Below are 16,259 nucleotides of genomic sequence, written 5' to 3' on the forward strand. Positions count from 1 at the left end.
TTCCACTCCATCCTCCTCTGTCTTTTACATATAAAACACTTTCTTCAATTATCCCTCTGACGTTCATATCTGTATTATTTGACGCCTTTGCCTATTCAGAGTGACTGCTCATTTCGCCCCACTCTTGTGTGACTAGAATCAATCCCAGGCTCATTCCAAGATGTGCGGAGAGAGTGAGCGTGTGTGTGTGTGTGTGTTGGTGTGTTCATACACCCTCTATCTAGCTGTGTGTTGAGTTTGATTGAAGATAAGACACAGAGCAAGATTGGAGAAAAAGACAGACCAGGGGAGGCAGTGAGGGGTGGAGGTGAGGGCGGATATAATTTAAAAGGAAAGTGCAAATGAGTGTTTTTGTGTGTGTATGTGCACGTGCATGGAAGAGTTAGGCCAAGGAAGTAAGTGTGCTGGAGTGTGTGTTTGGTGTAATGAAGGTGTTTCCAGCTTATCCTTGCCCTGCTCTCTCCCTTGTGTAGGACAGCATGGTTTATTTGAGATCAAATGAGGCTACAATTACACAGTGGATGCCTTTCTCTCTCAATCGATTACAAACAAAAGGAGCATTCCATCAGAGTATTTTAACTTGGCATACAGCTGCATGCATGGTCATCTATAGCTTACTCCCTTATTGTTCCTCAGCTTTGAATCTTTGGGCTGTAAGAATACAGAGAAAGTGATTTTAAAATGTTTTCCATCTAAATAGATGTTTAGTATAAAACTGAAATTGGACTAAGCAGTCTTTTGCAGTTTCTCTCTCACGGAAAGCAGGTACTAATTACTCAAAAGATCTAAAGAAGTGTTCAGCAGATACATTATTTGATCAGAAATTGAATATTAATGTATATGCAACTTAGTTTCTGTACTGTTTTGTGTGTACTAAGCATAAACATGAGACATTTGGACAAAGAAAAGAATTAGTCATGAAAGTAGAGTAACGTAGTATGTGTCACAAATAACCTTTCAAAGTAAATTAATTTATTCTATCATTGATGCATGATTATTAGAACTGAGTGAAAGCATCATGATGGCCAGGTAAGAGTGATTCTCAACACAAAATGCACACTAGTGTAAGAAAATATTCACAGCTCTTATAAAAAACTTGATTGTGTTATAAAAATGTAAATGAATAAAATTCTTATTTCCCCTGGTGAATGGTATTCAGCCATTCACCAGGGGAAATGTCAAAGTAAAAACATAATTTTAGATATCTTTGCTAATTAATAATCAAGAGCACCTAAGCGAGTCTAACCGAGACAAAATGAATGATTTGGCCACAATTAATCCTGAATAAGGCAGTTATATTTGCCCTCAAATTTTCTACTACAAGAAAACTATTAAAGAAAATCTTTTTAAAGTTTATGATTTGGTTCCTTCTGAATGGGAAAAAGTGGCTTTTTATTATTTTATAACTAGGTTAAAACACAGCAACTGATCAGTCGCAAAGTTGGTCCTGGCTCAACACAGTAACGCAGAGATATCAGATGTGCTCCTAGAATCAAAGAGCACTCAATAATTATGAGAGGGGAGCAGTTTTAAAACCAGCATGGCTGGAGGTGGCCAGAGAGATGACCAAGAATCCACTGATCTCTCTTAAAGGACTTCATAAATACCATCCACTTCAGTAAACCAGGCCTTTATGACAAAGCAGAAAGAAGCCACCCTGAGTTGAAAGCATATGACAAACCGCTGGAAGTTCCTAAAACAAACTCAGAGAGCATGGAGAGAAATATTCTTTGGTCTAGCCAGTTAGAAACTGATCTTTTAGAGCACTGCTAATAACATTACATTACCTTAATAAAGGAGAATAAATGTAGAAAAATACAAAAATGTCCTTGAAGAAAACTTGCTCCAGAGTGTACATAACCTGAAAACACAGCTACAACATACAGATAAAGTAATACTTTAGTGACTTTAGGGACAAATCTCTAACTTTTGGTAATTAACCAAGCCACAGTTCACATTAAAACCCCATTGAACATCTGTGGACAGTTTATACATGGTTCTATTCTTGTCTGAAAAGCTCGGCATGATCCGTTAAAGATGAATGTGATTAATACGCATTTGTGTTACGGCCGGGACCGTTTCAGACGAGTGACAGGACTCAAACGCAAGACGCCGAACAGCTCGTAAATATATTTTAAGAATAATGTTTAATGTGCACACAAAATATTCATAAACAAAAGGTGAGCGTAGACGTTAACTAAATAATGATCTGGTCCGGGTCCGGGGATTGGACTGGAAAGCAAGTCACAAAAGGTCCAGGAAAAGGTCGGGGTCACTGTAACAGAATGCAAATGTTCAAAACATAGATAAGGAGGCATATGAATATGTTGTTTGGCTCAAAATCCTCCTTCGTACTGTGTACTTGCCAACGGAGGTCGGAGATGACATGGAGGGGGAGTAATCCGGGTGTGTAAATCCAAAAACTCCTGGCGTGGAGGCAGAGAGGCAGGTAGGTAGTTTTGGTGGTAGCCTGAGGGACTGCCAGAAAGTCCAGCATCCAAGTAGAAGCTCTTCGCCAGGGGTTTAACAGTTAGGTGTAGCTGAAAAAGGGAGGCGCACAAAAAACAAACATACAGTGAAGCAAAGGTGATTCACAAAAAAACACGTAAGGAAATTATGGTGGTGGCCTGCACTGACTGATGTTTAGCAGAGAATCTGGCGAAGAGAGATTGAGAACGCTGGCCTTATGAGTCCCCCGGCTAATTACCCACAGATGTCAACGATCAGCAAAAACACTGAGGCCCCTCCCAGGGGTGGAGACGCCGGCTCGGAGGGAGACACACTGGCACACACCCGGACCATGACAATTTGTAAAGCCAGCTGAGTCTCTGGGAAGCTTTAAGTGCTGCAAAATGAATTTCCACTAAATTAAAGATCTGAATACTTAAAGCTGAGATTCTAGCTTTTGAAATTTAATTTTAGGGTAGAACAGTTGCGCAGTTGTTAGCACTGTAGCTTCACCACAAGACAGTCCTGGACTTGAATCTGGTCAACTGGGGTCATGCTTTGTGGAGTTTGCGTGTTCTCCCTGCATGAATTCTCCCTACATTTGCTGGCTATCACCCATGATCTAACCATGTGCATGCTAGGTTAATGGGTTATTGTAAATTGGCTATAGGTGTGAACAGTTATCTGTCTCTTTGTTAGTGCTGTGATAGACTGGAGACCTTTCCAGAGGGTAACTCAACTTTACACACCATGACAGCTAGGCTGCAGCCCACCCCGTTACCCTCAAGTGGATCAGTATAAAAATGTCATTATTTTGTGGTTCTAGGTTATTGAGTGTAGACTAATTGTAATATTCAAAACTTTTCAAATATTATATTATTATAGTATATCTAGTTATATTGCAACACAGTGTATGAAATGTGAATGAATCTAAACAATTATGAAACATAATGCCCAATCCAGATGTTTTCATTGCCAGATAATCTCTGTTATTTCTGTGCAGTTCTGCCAAAATGTCTGTAGCCTACATTAGTTTACCTGTTACATTATGATTGTCTTAGCTCTTGTGATTTTGTCCTTTATCCGCCTGTCTGTTCTTTGAAAAAACCTGTTTTTGAACATGGTTCTAAGTAGACTGTAACTGCCAAGTCCTTTGAAAGCATTTGAGTCCAGCGTGTGTCCTGTTGCCAGTTACTGTGAGCATAGCTATCCAAATGAAAGAGAGAGCAACATGTACACCATTGAAGTTCTCTCTCTCGGCACATCTGAGATTTAATGCTAGTGGCATTTGATGGCTGAAAAATATGTATTGACTTCTTTTATTTTCTTTTATAATCATTCACTTAATGAGCACTGTGTTTGAAGCTTTCACTAAACTGTTTTTTGTGATGTGTTTGTCTGAGGTTTCAGCAGGAATTAGCACCCCTTACATATTACTGACATCTTTTCATTTGATCATACAATCTAGTCAATAATGCTTTAACTGAATTTCACAACTATTATGCATAGTCAGTTTTGTTTTTGTTCTTTTTAGAGCTCTAATACTGATTAGATAATACATTTCCAGTACTCCATGGCCCATATTTTTCTAAATGACAGATTATTTGTAGTTGTAATTTCTTTTCACCTTTCTACCAGGACAGGTAGCATTTCATGCTTGTTGAGTTTAATTGTCTTAGCTGACAGTGCCAATAAAATAAGTTCAAAACAGGGATCAGTGCACTGAAATCAACACATTTCACACCATATTTGTTTTTCACACATCAAGCATCAGCTCAGTCAAGCTTCAAACATACGCCACGTATTACACAAAGTTATGCAATGGCTGAGTAAACAACTGACTTCCACACAAACAATAATTCCATGATTTCCACTATAAATCCTCAGAGCTCACAGAGTGTGAAAGCAAGCCATGCATATCTAAGATCAAAGACTACACTATTATACATGCACAAATTAGTTTATAAGAATGGTTGAGATACAAAAGCTTGAATTAGGGCCAGGAATGAAATGGTGACAGGGGCTTAAGTGACTGGGTGAATAGAGACGGGTGAATAATGGGCTTGGAAGTACTCTGGAAGTGAGACCGTGTGGGTGGGGTGGTGCTCATTGAGTAATGATGTCATCATTCAGCTATAGCTCCTGTACAATAAGAGGAGGAACTAGCATTTTGGGTGAATGGATGGTTTCTGGGAACTAATATAATTACAAAAGCTGCAGCACACGGACACCTCCACACATATATAGATAGGGGTGGAATTAGGGCAGTGGATGTTAATATTTATTTTATATTTCTAATAATTTTGTCATGCTTAATAAATAACTTCAGCATTCACTTCTGTGTCACTGAGGTCTCAGGGCCTTTTGCTATCTTTGATTGTAGTAATGAATGTTAAGCGAACATCCAGAGACAGGAACTCTGATTTAAGACTGTCTTATTTAGCTGTTTTGCTATTTACTTTTTGATAGATAGAAAGTTAGTAGTAAGGCTTTTGACAGATTTTTGCCTTCTGGCTTTGTCCGAACAGAGAAACAATATCAGCAGCTGCCCTCTGCATTTCTTTTTCCCACCAAGTAAGCTAAAGAAACTGTGAGGAAAGAAGAAAAAGAAACTTTCTTTTAAAAGTGTTCATTTTTTATGTCTTGACAGCTTTCAGAAATGGGATATGTTGTTTTAAAAGAAGAAAATGAAAAAGCTTACTTAACTTTTGACATGCCATGTAATATATCACATAATGCTTTCAGTATCCTCCTGGGTTTGCCTTCTGATTTCAAGGAGCTCCAGTTTCAGATTATTACATGTTTAAGACTGAATTATTTGGAAGAACAGCATGTCACCATTAGAAATGTAATGAAACATGAATGTATGTCCAATATCTAGGTCACCTTTCTTTGGAATTTTTACTTTAAGTTGTTAAAATGAAAGAGACAGACTCTGGAGGTAGCACACAATTCCTCATAACAACAGCATAAAAAGTACTGAATGTCACTTGTTCTGCCTTAGCTGTAATCTTTTGTGCCTTTTGCACTCTGGACCTCATTCAGAATTTACATCTAGAAGGTTTTTCCATATTCAGCAAGGGTCTTGCCCCAGTGGGAGTGGTAGGTGCATACAGGTAATAGCACACGGTGCTCATGCTGTCAGAGGGAAAGGCATGATTGGCCTCCACTCGACAGCAGGCACAAGGGATCCAGATGAAGGGGATATGAACTGTGTGGATGTCTGTGTGGTGCTCATGTTGTTCACCAAATCCCCATAGGATTGCACATATGTGTGTGTATTTTCATATTGGTGTGTTTATGTGCAAATGTGTGTGTAAACATAGAGGAAGGGCTGCTTTTCCAGTCTGCTGGCTGACAGACAGTCTCTTGGTTAATGAGCAGCTGTCGGCCATCACTATTCATGAGCCCTGTCACTCACCTCCTCTCTCAGCGCACCAGCACCTGAAACCCTGAAACCCCTAGTCTCTCATTAGTACTGCAGCAGCAAAGAAACACATCAAAAGTCTCTATATCACAAGGATACATTCAGTCTACATCATGACTGTAATACTTGTACTTGCACATAAAAAAGAAGATATACCGTACGCAGAGCATAAATGAAGCCTGGATCTTCATTAGAATTCAAATTGAAGCATTGTGCATTAGAAGAGTAGGTTTATTCAGGAGGCAATGAATTCAATCAAAACATCATTGCATTTTCATCAGATGCTGAAACAAGCAGACATTTGAGACTTACTGTAACTAGAAACCTCTGTTTGGTGTGCCCTGGAGGAAATGAATAGAGAGCTGGGGGTTTAACTAAAGACCTCTGTCTGTGCTCCATTCATACGAGAAAAAGTGAAAGAAAGCGAAACACCAGCATGAGTTTTTTATTTGAACATTGGCCTGTTTGCTATGTCTTTGTCAGCTATATCCCAGAGAAACAGGTCAGGACTTATCAGTAACAAAGACAGGAACCTTTATCTATGTGTAATGAAATAAAAAATAACCTAATGTTTGAGGGGTTGAATTTACAGAAGACTTTGTCGAAAAGCTGGAATTCTTCATGGATTTCTTTAGATTGCAAAGTGTAATTTATAACAGACACTGATTCTGTCACCAAAAAAAGAAATGCTATTCATTATCAACTTTTCCTGGATGCTTTTGCACCAAAGAATTCCCACTGTAGCAACCAAAGCCAACAACACACTCCATTCGTATGCACAGTAAAGACAGCATGGGGCTTTTAAGCGTTAGTGTTCGATTATGTAGCGAAAAGAGGGAATCAGAGTAAGTGAGTAAGACAGACGGGTAAAAAAAACAGTGCCTGGAAGAAGACTAATTCCCAATTGTAGTCTGAGAATATTGCTTCATGTCTCCAGTTAGTTCTAAATTATTAAAGAGCGACAAAGTCAGGCCCAATTGTACTCATTACTGTTAAACACATGAAAGCATAATTCAAATGCTGTCAGTTGCGCTGTCAAGCCAGGAGCAAATGATGCAGTTTATCTTTCTAGAAAGAGTATTGATTACTTGGACTTATCCATTTAGGTAGTATAAATATAAGCTGGTATAAATATATAGATTACATTCCACTGGCAGGTTTATACAACCAACAGGGAAAATGTTATTTCCTACCATTGAATGGCGTCTAGCACCCGCACACTTCAAGCAGAGTATTTTGTCTTTGCAGTTCACTTCTGCTTTACAAGATTTATGAAAAGTGTCCAGGTGCCCATGAAATGCTGCCACTTCTGATTCTCTCTGATAGAATAACAACCTTGTTAGTGCCACTACTGATGCATTGATCACTCAGTGAGTGAAGTGAAGACAGAGGGAAAGGAGGGGGAAAGATGGAAGGGGTGTGACTGAGTAAGAGGTGGAGGATTTCTTTGCATTCAGGTCCACAGACAGGAGACAGGACTCACTGAGGTGAATGGAAACAATTTGTTTCCCTCGCTTTTCAACTGAAGTCTGAGCCAATGTGTTCTCAGAGCTGAATCATTCGGTCTCTGTCTTTCCTTTTCGCTCTTTTGCTCACAGCCTTGTCTGAGTTATGGCAAAAAATCATTTTGTATTGAGCGATGGGGTAATGCTGCTACCACTCTCTCACTTACTCTTGCTCACTAACAAGTCAGAAGCACACATGCATGTGAAACATAGCTGAATACAAGCCCCCTCTGATTATTCCTCATGTCTTTCTGATCAGGGCTAAGTTTGTTCATTAACACTGTCTGCCTTGAATTTATGAACATCTGTTCACGTTCAAATTGCTCTGAGTAATTCATCCAACTCTTGCCTGTCTAGTGAATGACTACCACTCTCTTTTTCTCCCATCTTTCTGATTTTCTGCATTGCTCTACCTCTCATTCTGTCTTTCACCCAATCTGGTAAGTAAGACACACTGATTACTTTGGCTGTCAGGAAAGACCAGCAAAAAAAGTTGTCTTCCTTTTACTTAGGACTAAGTTAACTTAAGTGAGGCTGGCATGGCGGTAGCAGTGCTTGCGGATTTAGCCGTGGTGGTGCTGAGAGTTGCAGCAGACGGAAAATTACGAATAGGATGTGTGTGCTGGAGGTGGCGGGGGTGTTCTCAAGCTGTGTGTTTAAATCTGGGCTCTCTGTCTGCCAGATAATCATCTGACACTCTCAGACACACAGGGCCTTGGGCTTCCGAATCATCACTGAGCTGTTTGTCCACTCGCCCAGGGATTTCTGTTTCCCTCCCTCGCCTTCAAGTCATTTTTTCAAACTGCTTTACTAATGTTAGCTTTGTTGATAAGCGCTTGACGGAAAAGGCATCCGTGGAAATGATTCCCCCAACCCTTCATGAGATAAAGGAGCTGTGGATGGGACCTGGCAGGCGAGGTGCCTGCATGCACGCTAATAAGAGAACCCCTGCTCAGCGGCAAATGCTCATGATTTTTACATGCCCACACAGACACACACATCCAAGCCTATGCATGAAGGACCATGCTCGTGCTTGAAATGATCCAAGTTATTCCCCACCAAATGTACAGTACAAGATGCTAAACTGAGAGCAGCATGCACACGTGCACACACATCAGTGGGTTGGAAAATAATGTCTGCTGTTATCTACTGTGACACAACATCCGCATTTGGCTGGACGCATTGAGACCAAGGATATGTCCCCGTTCTCCCAGAAATGTAAATGTTTCCACTGACTCTCTCTAATTAATCGTAACATCTGTTTAATTTGTTCATTTCTCACTGTGACTTTGTGACACGTTCAGCTTAGTTAGAATCAATGTCACAGGAGAGGAGCTGAGGGAAGGGAAAACTAGAGGGAGAAAGCGGGACGACCAGACAGTCCAACAACAAACAATAGAAAAATATCTAACATTTTCAGCTCCAGAATAATGAGACACTGCGCAAGAGAGTAGCAGCCACAGGGAGCGAGATAAGAGAGAACAGAGACAAAAAGGATAGTTCAGGAGATGCCATCATGTTCTTTTTCCCAGTATGTGGTATGTAAGAATTTTGCAGCTGCGTTACAAATGTAAACCTGGGTCAACTCATTTGTACCAGCTCCAACCATTCATAGGTCTTATCAGATTGTTCATGGAGTAGATGCAATGCAAAGCTAGCCAAGACCAAAGCTTACAAGGTGATATATTGTGCATCACACGGATAAGGGTTTTTCATTAGAGTGCAAACGTAATTAAAAAACAAAACACCACTGTACCATCTTGTGGAAATTGCGCCTTTAGCAGTATAACATTTAGCAGTATAACAATGGTCAGCAATATGAAAAAAAAAAAAAAGATAAATTCGTTTTTGTTTTAGTTTTTTTTGTTTGCTAATCTTATGCAGAATTATAATTGTAGAAAACAATTGCTTACATACAGTTTTACCTTTCTTTTCAACATTATATCTTGCATTGTATTTTTTTTTAATTTGATATTGGTAATATGAAACACGTCTGAAAAGAAATAGAAAATCCGTATTTCATGGTACGTTGTTTTCCCATCCACAGTTTTAAGCACCACTCTTTGTATTGGGTATGTTCATATCTGCATGCTTAAAATGCCATTTTCCTGACACGAAAGAGCAATTCCATGGTATTCTCACAGGCTTTCACAGAGCTGAGCTCCCAGATCAGTCGGATGAAGAGCTCCTCTCAATGCTCTGTGCATCTGTGTGTGATGGTAAAAAACACACCACAGTGGTTTCCAAATGATTGTCATATTTGACATCGCAATTATGAGGATTTATTTGGCTATATCAGCATGTCAGAAACATTATCATCTATCAGCAGAGATGGTATTTGTGCACAGCACTAACAAAGGCTTAGCACACAGCAGAAACAAAATTTTGGAAACAATGTCACAGGAGTGGTGGGCCCTAAGATGGAATGTGGACAAAAGAAAAGGGCACAGTACTGTGGAAATACCATATTGACAGTCACATTGCTCTTCTGCTTGATCATTATTCTGAGATAGTGGCAACAGATGACCTTTCGTGGTCAAGAGCTTAGTGTGGTTAAAATTCAATTGAGTGGAAGAGAGCAGAAAGGAGAAAAACATGGTAACCTTTATTCTGCCATTGATGCTAACCTTGAACAATGGTCCCAAAGGGGATGAGAAACTTGTACTCTAATGTGAGCAACAGAATGGGCTTTAGAGTGTGTGTATATGTGAGTGCTGTGTATTGGAATGATTCTGTGAGAATTTACTAATCATTTGAGTCTATTTCACATAAATAGTCATTTTCACAGCTCTCCCTTTTCTAACAGAAATGATTACATTTCCACAGCTTATCGTCTATTTCTTTACTGACCCCGTCTCTTATTCCTGCTATCCACTGTTTCATCATTCCCTTTCTGTCTGATCTCCACCTTCCCTCTTGAGAACCAAAAGAGCGCTAATTGAAATAAATGAACTGGAGAACACATCAGAGTAGATTGCATCTTCTCTGTGAGGATTCTGACTGAATGCTTGTTAGGCGAATGTTGCAGAACTAGTTTGTATTGAAGAGCATGTCTTATGTATTAAACTTTGACCAGTCATTGCAGACAGTGACATGTAATCATGGCCGTTGTTCTAACCTGCTTGCCAGGTTGGGAGAGGAAAACAAAACTAAATAAACAAACAAATAAAAAAAAATCTGAATTATTTTTGTTTGTTTTTATTTGGACACCAACGTTTGACAAATGCATTCGTTTTTCATTCACACAACAGGCTATTGCTCATAAAGTTCTGTACAGTATATAAAATTAGTACAACAAACACTATACATAGGAGGGGCAGTGCATGATGGGACAGGAGGAGAGGCGTTAATGATGGCACTGTATAAATGTTAGGAAAAAAAAACAGAGCAAATTAAACATGCTAGATACAATTAGTCAACTAATTATGTTACAGGAGGTATTTGGAGGATTAAAAAAATGTAACTTGCTAAAGGAAAAACTAATAAAACTTGCACAGAAATCTAACTTCTGTAATATTTCACAGCTCCATTTGTTAATTCAAAGAAGACTGTTTAAGCCAACGTACAGAGACAGACTGTAGTAATAACATTATCTAAAGCGAAATCCCAGAGCTGCTCCACAGACAGTGAATAATGGAATTACACTTGTGACACTACAAGTGCACCCATGGTAATTTTACTGAGACGTGACAATCTCTGATGCATAGCTCTACAATAAAAAGGATTTTGAAAAAAAAAATCTCCACGGAAAATGTATGATGGATCTACTTCTGCAACATTATTAACTCCAGTTTTGATGTTATAATTTCTACTTTAGGGGCTATTAAGCTGCTATCTAACTGTAATAGCAAAATATAAATTTGGTTTAAAGCTGGTTTTTCCATTTAAAGCCTAAGTGTTCTGAATTGTTCCTAACCTCCTCTTACAGGCCCTGTGAAATTGGCCAGAAGATGTGCAAAAAACAGGAGACTAGTCCCCATCCTCTGAGGATGGTTCATGCTGCTGAAAGAGCAGTAACCCTCTCACTCTCTAGTCCTATAATCCTGCCCAAAGATACAAACAAACAACATAGTGACACAAAAATAACAAAATCGTATTTAGCACCACTGAAGAGCAAATTGTTCCAAGTGAACAGCAATGCACTTTGTTCAGATAGCAAGATATGAACAATACAGAGAAACAAAAACCTCTGAGCAGGGCAGAAAAATGAAAACAGGTTGTGTCAGCAATTCTAAAAGCCTTTAAGAGAAGCTTGAAATGTCTTGTGGTTTGAAGGACTGCAGTTCAGACTAGAGAGCATTTAAACAGCATATTCTCAATTTGTGCCTTACCTCAATCCAGGTATTGAGGTATGCCACAGCAAGTATACAGTATACCACAGTAGGGACAATATTACGATGACTTACACACTACTCTGGTCTGTAGAAACATGGGCTCAAAAAGCAGTCCAATCAAGGAAACAACCTTATTTGTTCAAGTAAGTGTCGAGTTCAATAACTAGCTACACCAAATGAATACAAATCAAGGCAATTCACTGAGCAAACTGCAGTTGAAGGGTAAAAAGGATAATTTATCATTCCAGCACACAAGAAATTAATTATAGTGCTTCTGTGTAATTAATATGCAAGGCTAGTTCACAACTGCTATGCAATTGGCTTTAGAGTAAAATCCAAGCATGCAAGAGTGGCAACATCTCTGACTTTTTTCAGTCTCAGTCTTTGTTAAACATTAGATACGAAGCACCACTCAAGTGACCATTACCAGTAAAATACAGACTATTCCTTTGTGTGATTGGAGAGATCCATCTTGTTTGTGAAAGTGGTCATGGTCAAGTGGCATAGTCCTTGAAATTCAAGAGGATCATTTACAGCATAGTGAAACAATGAGGAAAAAAACAAAGACACAAGAACAAATTAAATATATTTAACTGAAATAATTCCCTTTGGTAAACGTGCTTTGTTCTCATTGTTGCATATCTTCTTTCTTACTATTATTCCCGCTGCTGGAAAGCCATAGAAACCATGTCATTGGCTGTTGAAGAGTCTTAAATAAAACCCACCACATACAGGATCATAACATAATAAATATTGTTTGGGGCAGCAGTTAAAGCCTAGTTTCTCTTGCTGAAAACTTGCTGCGCAGGCCTTTGTATGGGTTTGTCGTTGCCAAAGCGTTAACCATTGAAGCATACTTTTCCAACTTGGAATCCAAACTTCTGGTTGCTGCCGCCAAAGTCTGCCGGAGCAACATCTATAATAGGAAGTAATTCTGCTGAGGGGGAGTCAATCTCTAAGACAGTCTTTTCCTGACCTTTGCGAAGCTGAAAGAGAAGAATGAAAGCAATTAATGGAATTTGCTCGGTTTAAATCGACTACTACCTCTCTCCACTTTCCTCTTAATCCTAATTCAAGTCACTGATTTGGTAGTCACCCATGTACTGAATCAAACACTAGCCGACAACAGCAACACAATTGACAAACACATTAGCTTCATTAAGGTTAATTCCCATTTGTGCAGCTAGTCCCTTTCCCTGGCACTGTCACTGTACTGACCTGGCATCCATCATGCACTGCATTGATGAAAGGGCTTTTGGCTTGTGTCAGCTCCTCATCGTTGCTCCCCCGGAAGCGGAGGGCATGCTGGTAGGAGAGGGAAGTGCTGTCAAACCAGCCTGCTGAGTTCTGGCAGTTATAAGTGAAGGACTGCTTGGCCGTGGCACTTAGTAGTTTCAGGAAGGTCAGCTGAACTACATGAACAGGGTTCCCATCTCTGTCATTGTAGGAGAACTGAATGCCACAGATACACAGGTATTAGTGTTCAAGCTAAGCAAAAAAAAATGTTCAAAACATCACTCAAATCTCACAGAGTACACGGAACCCTCCACTTTCACCCCAACAATAAGGCTGCACCTCACTGAGATTAGGAAAAAATAACTTGTTATTAAATAGTTTCAAATTATAATGAAGGCATTTACATGTGCAAGGGTGAAAATGACAGTGAAGGAAAATTAGAAAGCAATGGAATTAAGGGAAGGAAAAAAATAATCTATTCCAATGACCTGGTGTGAATGAGTCAGTGAATTACAACTGGCAGCTCTGTGATTATCTGAGAGGGTTATGAGACCTCTAAATAGGTGCACATGAGAGACCACGAATACTAGTCAATGAGACACAGCTGCCAGTGACTGTGTGAGTCATTCTGACTGCTGAAATCAAAGGCTGGCAATATCATATTAGCTATGTCATTGCATGTGATCTACTAAATTATTATAAAATTACACAGTAAAGAGATTTACAGAGAAGCACAAAAATATGTTTGCAACCAGGTGCACTTGGATGGACACACAAACGTACATCTACAGAATCACATGAACATAATCCTAAACATTAGTATCACTCAGGTAAATTACCCAACAGCAGCTCGGATAAGTAGTTTACCTGAAAAGAACTGCCAGGCGTTTGGAACTACTTGAGATTAATGCTAGGAGGTGGGGTTGGTTAGGTTTAATAATATGTTTATTTTTGTTGTACCTGCTTGCCTCTCCTGAATTGGCTGTACCAGCTTCCTGGTTTCTCTTTGTTCCATGCTGCTAATTTCACCTAGATACAAAGAAGAACACAAGTACTGTTTGTAGTGCAAAATTATAAGGATCGAGGGATATAGTGAGCAATTTGTTGTCTGATTTGTGCATTTCAAAGACTTCTATCAAGAGACTGGAGACTCACCATCTCCGCCTTTTTGTCAGGGAAGAGACAGGTCTGTCCATCAGCAGTGAAATTACAGAACACCTTGATGGAGTCTCTGTTACACCCCTGGTTAGGATCTATCCAGTAGTCACCTGCAAAACCCACAGAATAATGGCATCAATCAATTACACCAAATGCTGATATAATGAAAACAACTAAGGTAACAAAATGGTGAGCAGCCTCTTGACTTAAAAGGGTGAGGGTTAAAGAAGATGCACATCACTTTTCTTTGAAGTAGATTTCTGATTAAATATTTGTTGGCACCAAGTGGTGAAAGAAGCATTAATTACTAAGCATATTTCTTGCTAACCATCTTTGTATTTCGGTTGAACCATCATGAGCTCTTTGCATGTCCGAGCAGGGCTCTCAAAGGATCCAAGAGGCCGTCTCATGAGCTCCACTTCGTTTTTCATAGAAGACAGCGTGGCAAACACTTCTTCCATTCCTTCAACTTCCTCCAGAGGCTGGTCTCCTTGGAGGGGCTCCTCCATGTCCAATTCTATATTGTCATCCCTAGGTGGGGCTGCTCTTCTTGTCCGTTCCGAGTGCCTTCTTCTCTTCCGCCTGCCTTCCATGATAGGAAGGGGCTCAATGATTGTTGCAGGCAGTCCCTAAGGGAAGCAGAGTCAAAAAGGGGTCAAATAAAAAGAAAGAGGATAAAACCAGAACTGAGGTCACAAAGTGGATTATTGCAGGTACTCACTGGAGGTCCTGGGGGACCAGCAGGACCCGGATCTCCTCTGGGACCAATGACACCCTGGGAAATAGAAGGGGACAAAACTTTATGTCAATCACGTCTCACCTGTAGCCTCTCTAGGGCCTCTAGGCTAAATTCTGACATTATCCGGCCAGATATGGATGCCGCTTTAAAGGATTATCCAGCTGTGTGCATCAGCACGCTGTGGTCAAAGCCTTCACTCTCAAGACACACTATACTAGTTTTCATAACATCACACAAACCAGAGCCAAATCCTATTAAAATGGAAAAATGGAAAAATCAGACACAAGGCAAGCATGGCTGTACAGCAGGCTTTTAGTTCCAAAGACATGCCGTAAACACAGCAGAGTATTATGATTATGAAGCATGGTACATTTAAGCCAACAAAGGTACTTTCTCTCTCTTCCCCAGCATATGTTCCCAGCAGCTGCTTACGAAGCAGAGGTGTGAACACAGGAAGAGCAATGTATAAATAAGAGAAATTACTTAGCTCACCGTTTCTCCCTTAGATCCTTTCTGGCCAGCTGCACCCTAAGAGAGGAGATGATGAGTATGTTAGTATTAAAAACATACATAAATTTTTAGCAGCTATTAAAGATTAGAAAATGATCTAATTACTCAAGAAAGCACTGCAAAATACTAATCAGGCACCTTCTCAATAGCAACAATAATCTGCAAGCCAGCTGCTATGTTGGGTCATAATAAGTTATTATTTATTATTTATGCATTTCAAGCTTGTTGAGGTGTGTTTTACATTTGTACAAATTATTTTACGAAAAAGTATAAACAAGACAAAATTTACTGACATAGCTGCATACAAATGCTCATGCAAATACTAATGTTTTGGCCTTAGCAAAATCTAAGGATCCACCATGTATGGCCACTCAAAACGATTATTTATACATGTATGCAGTAGATGAAAAAGAGGACACTGTCTTAAGGGCTGCTGTGTAACACTTACTGCGAGTCCAGGTGGTCCTGGTGGGCCAGTGGGTCCAGGAGGACCATTCATACCCTGGATATAAGCAAAGATTTATCATATCTTGTTTGTAGACTGACGTTCTGCATGTATTGGTGTTCCTTGCTGCAACCATATATACCTCATCTCCTTTGGATCCTTGTGCACCCTGGTTTCCTGGCAGGCCTCTGTCTCCTTTCTCACCTGGTTCTCCCGGGGGGCCAATTAGACCAATCAGCCCACCATGACCCTGCAAATAGAGACATGGTTCATCATCACTGTGTCATTATATTTAGACTGGTGCAAAACGGCCTCTCTGTCGAAAGCTAAACACTCACTTTATCGCCCTTGCTACCAGGATCTCCTCTTAATCCTGGGAGTCCTGGTGGCCCCTGTTTACACAGTCAAATGTATTATTTACATCAGTAATGTAGAGTGTACAAAATATAATTTTTTC

At 39.8% G+C, this 16,259-nt stretch overlaps 1 protein-coding gene and 1 long non-coding RNA gene across 3 annotated transcripts in view; both read right to left on the reverse strand.

Moving 5' to 3' along the window:
* Positions 1-2,128: 2,128 nt before the first annotated feature.
* On the reverse strand, positions 2,129-2,807 carry LOC113020005 (uncharacterized). Its single transcript, XR_013908761.1, has 3 exons — positions 2,638-2,807; positions 2,367-2,540; positions 2,129-2,275 (listed from the first exon to the last, which is right to left on the reverse strand). It is a non-coding gene; the product is annotated as an uncharacterized LOC113020005 (long non-coding RNA).
* A 7,755-nt stretch (positions 2,808-10,562) lies between these two features.
* col5a3a (collagen, type V, alpha 3a) overlaps positions 10,563-16,259 on the reverse strand; it is a 44,707-nt gene continuing 39,010 nt past the window's right edge. For both annotated transcript variants that reach the window (XM_026164624.2, XM_026164623.2), the window contains 10 exons: positions 16,141-16,194; positions 15,945-16,052; positions 15,806-15,859; positions 15,340-15,375; positions 14,830-14,883; positions 14,437-14,737; positions 14,106-14,218; positions 13,911-13,979; positions 12,933-13,166; positions 10,563-12,700 (listed from right to left, as the gene is read on the reverse strand). In XM_026164624.2, the coding sequence (XP_026020409.2) occupies positions 12,554-12,700; positions 12,933-13,166; positions 13,911-13,979; positions 14,106-14,218; positions 14,437-14,737; positions 14,830-14,883; positions 15,340-15,375; positions 15,806-15,859; positions 15,945-16,052; positions 16,141-16,194 (1,170 nt within the window). In that variant the 3' untranslated portion in view covers positions 10,563-12,553. The remainder of the gene's footprint in view (positions 12,701-12,932; positions 13,167-13,910; positions 13,980-14,105; positions 14,219-14,436; positions 14,738-14,829; positions 14,884-15,339; positions 15,376-15,805; positions 15,860-15,944; positions 16,053-16,140; positions 16,195-16,259) is intronic.

This window comes from Astatotilapia calliptera, chromosome 4, assembly GCF_964374335.1.
Source record: "Astatotilapia calliptera chromosome 4, fAstCal68.1, whole genome shotgun sequence".
Taxonomy (NCBI): Eukaryota; Metazoa; Chordata; class Actinopteri; order Cichliformes; family Cichlidae; genus Astatotilapia; species Astatotilapia calliptera.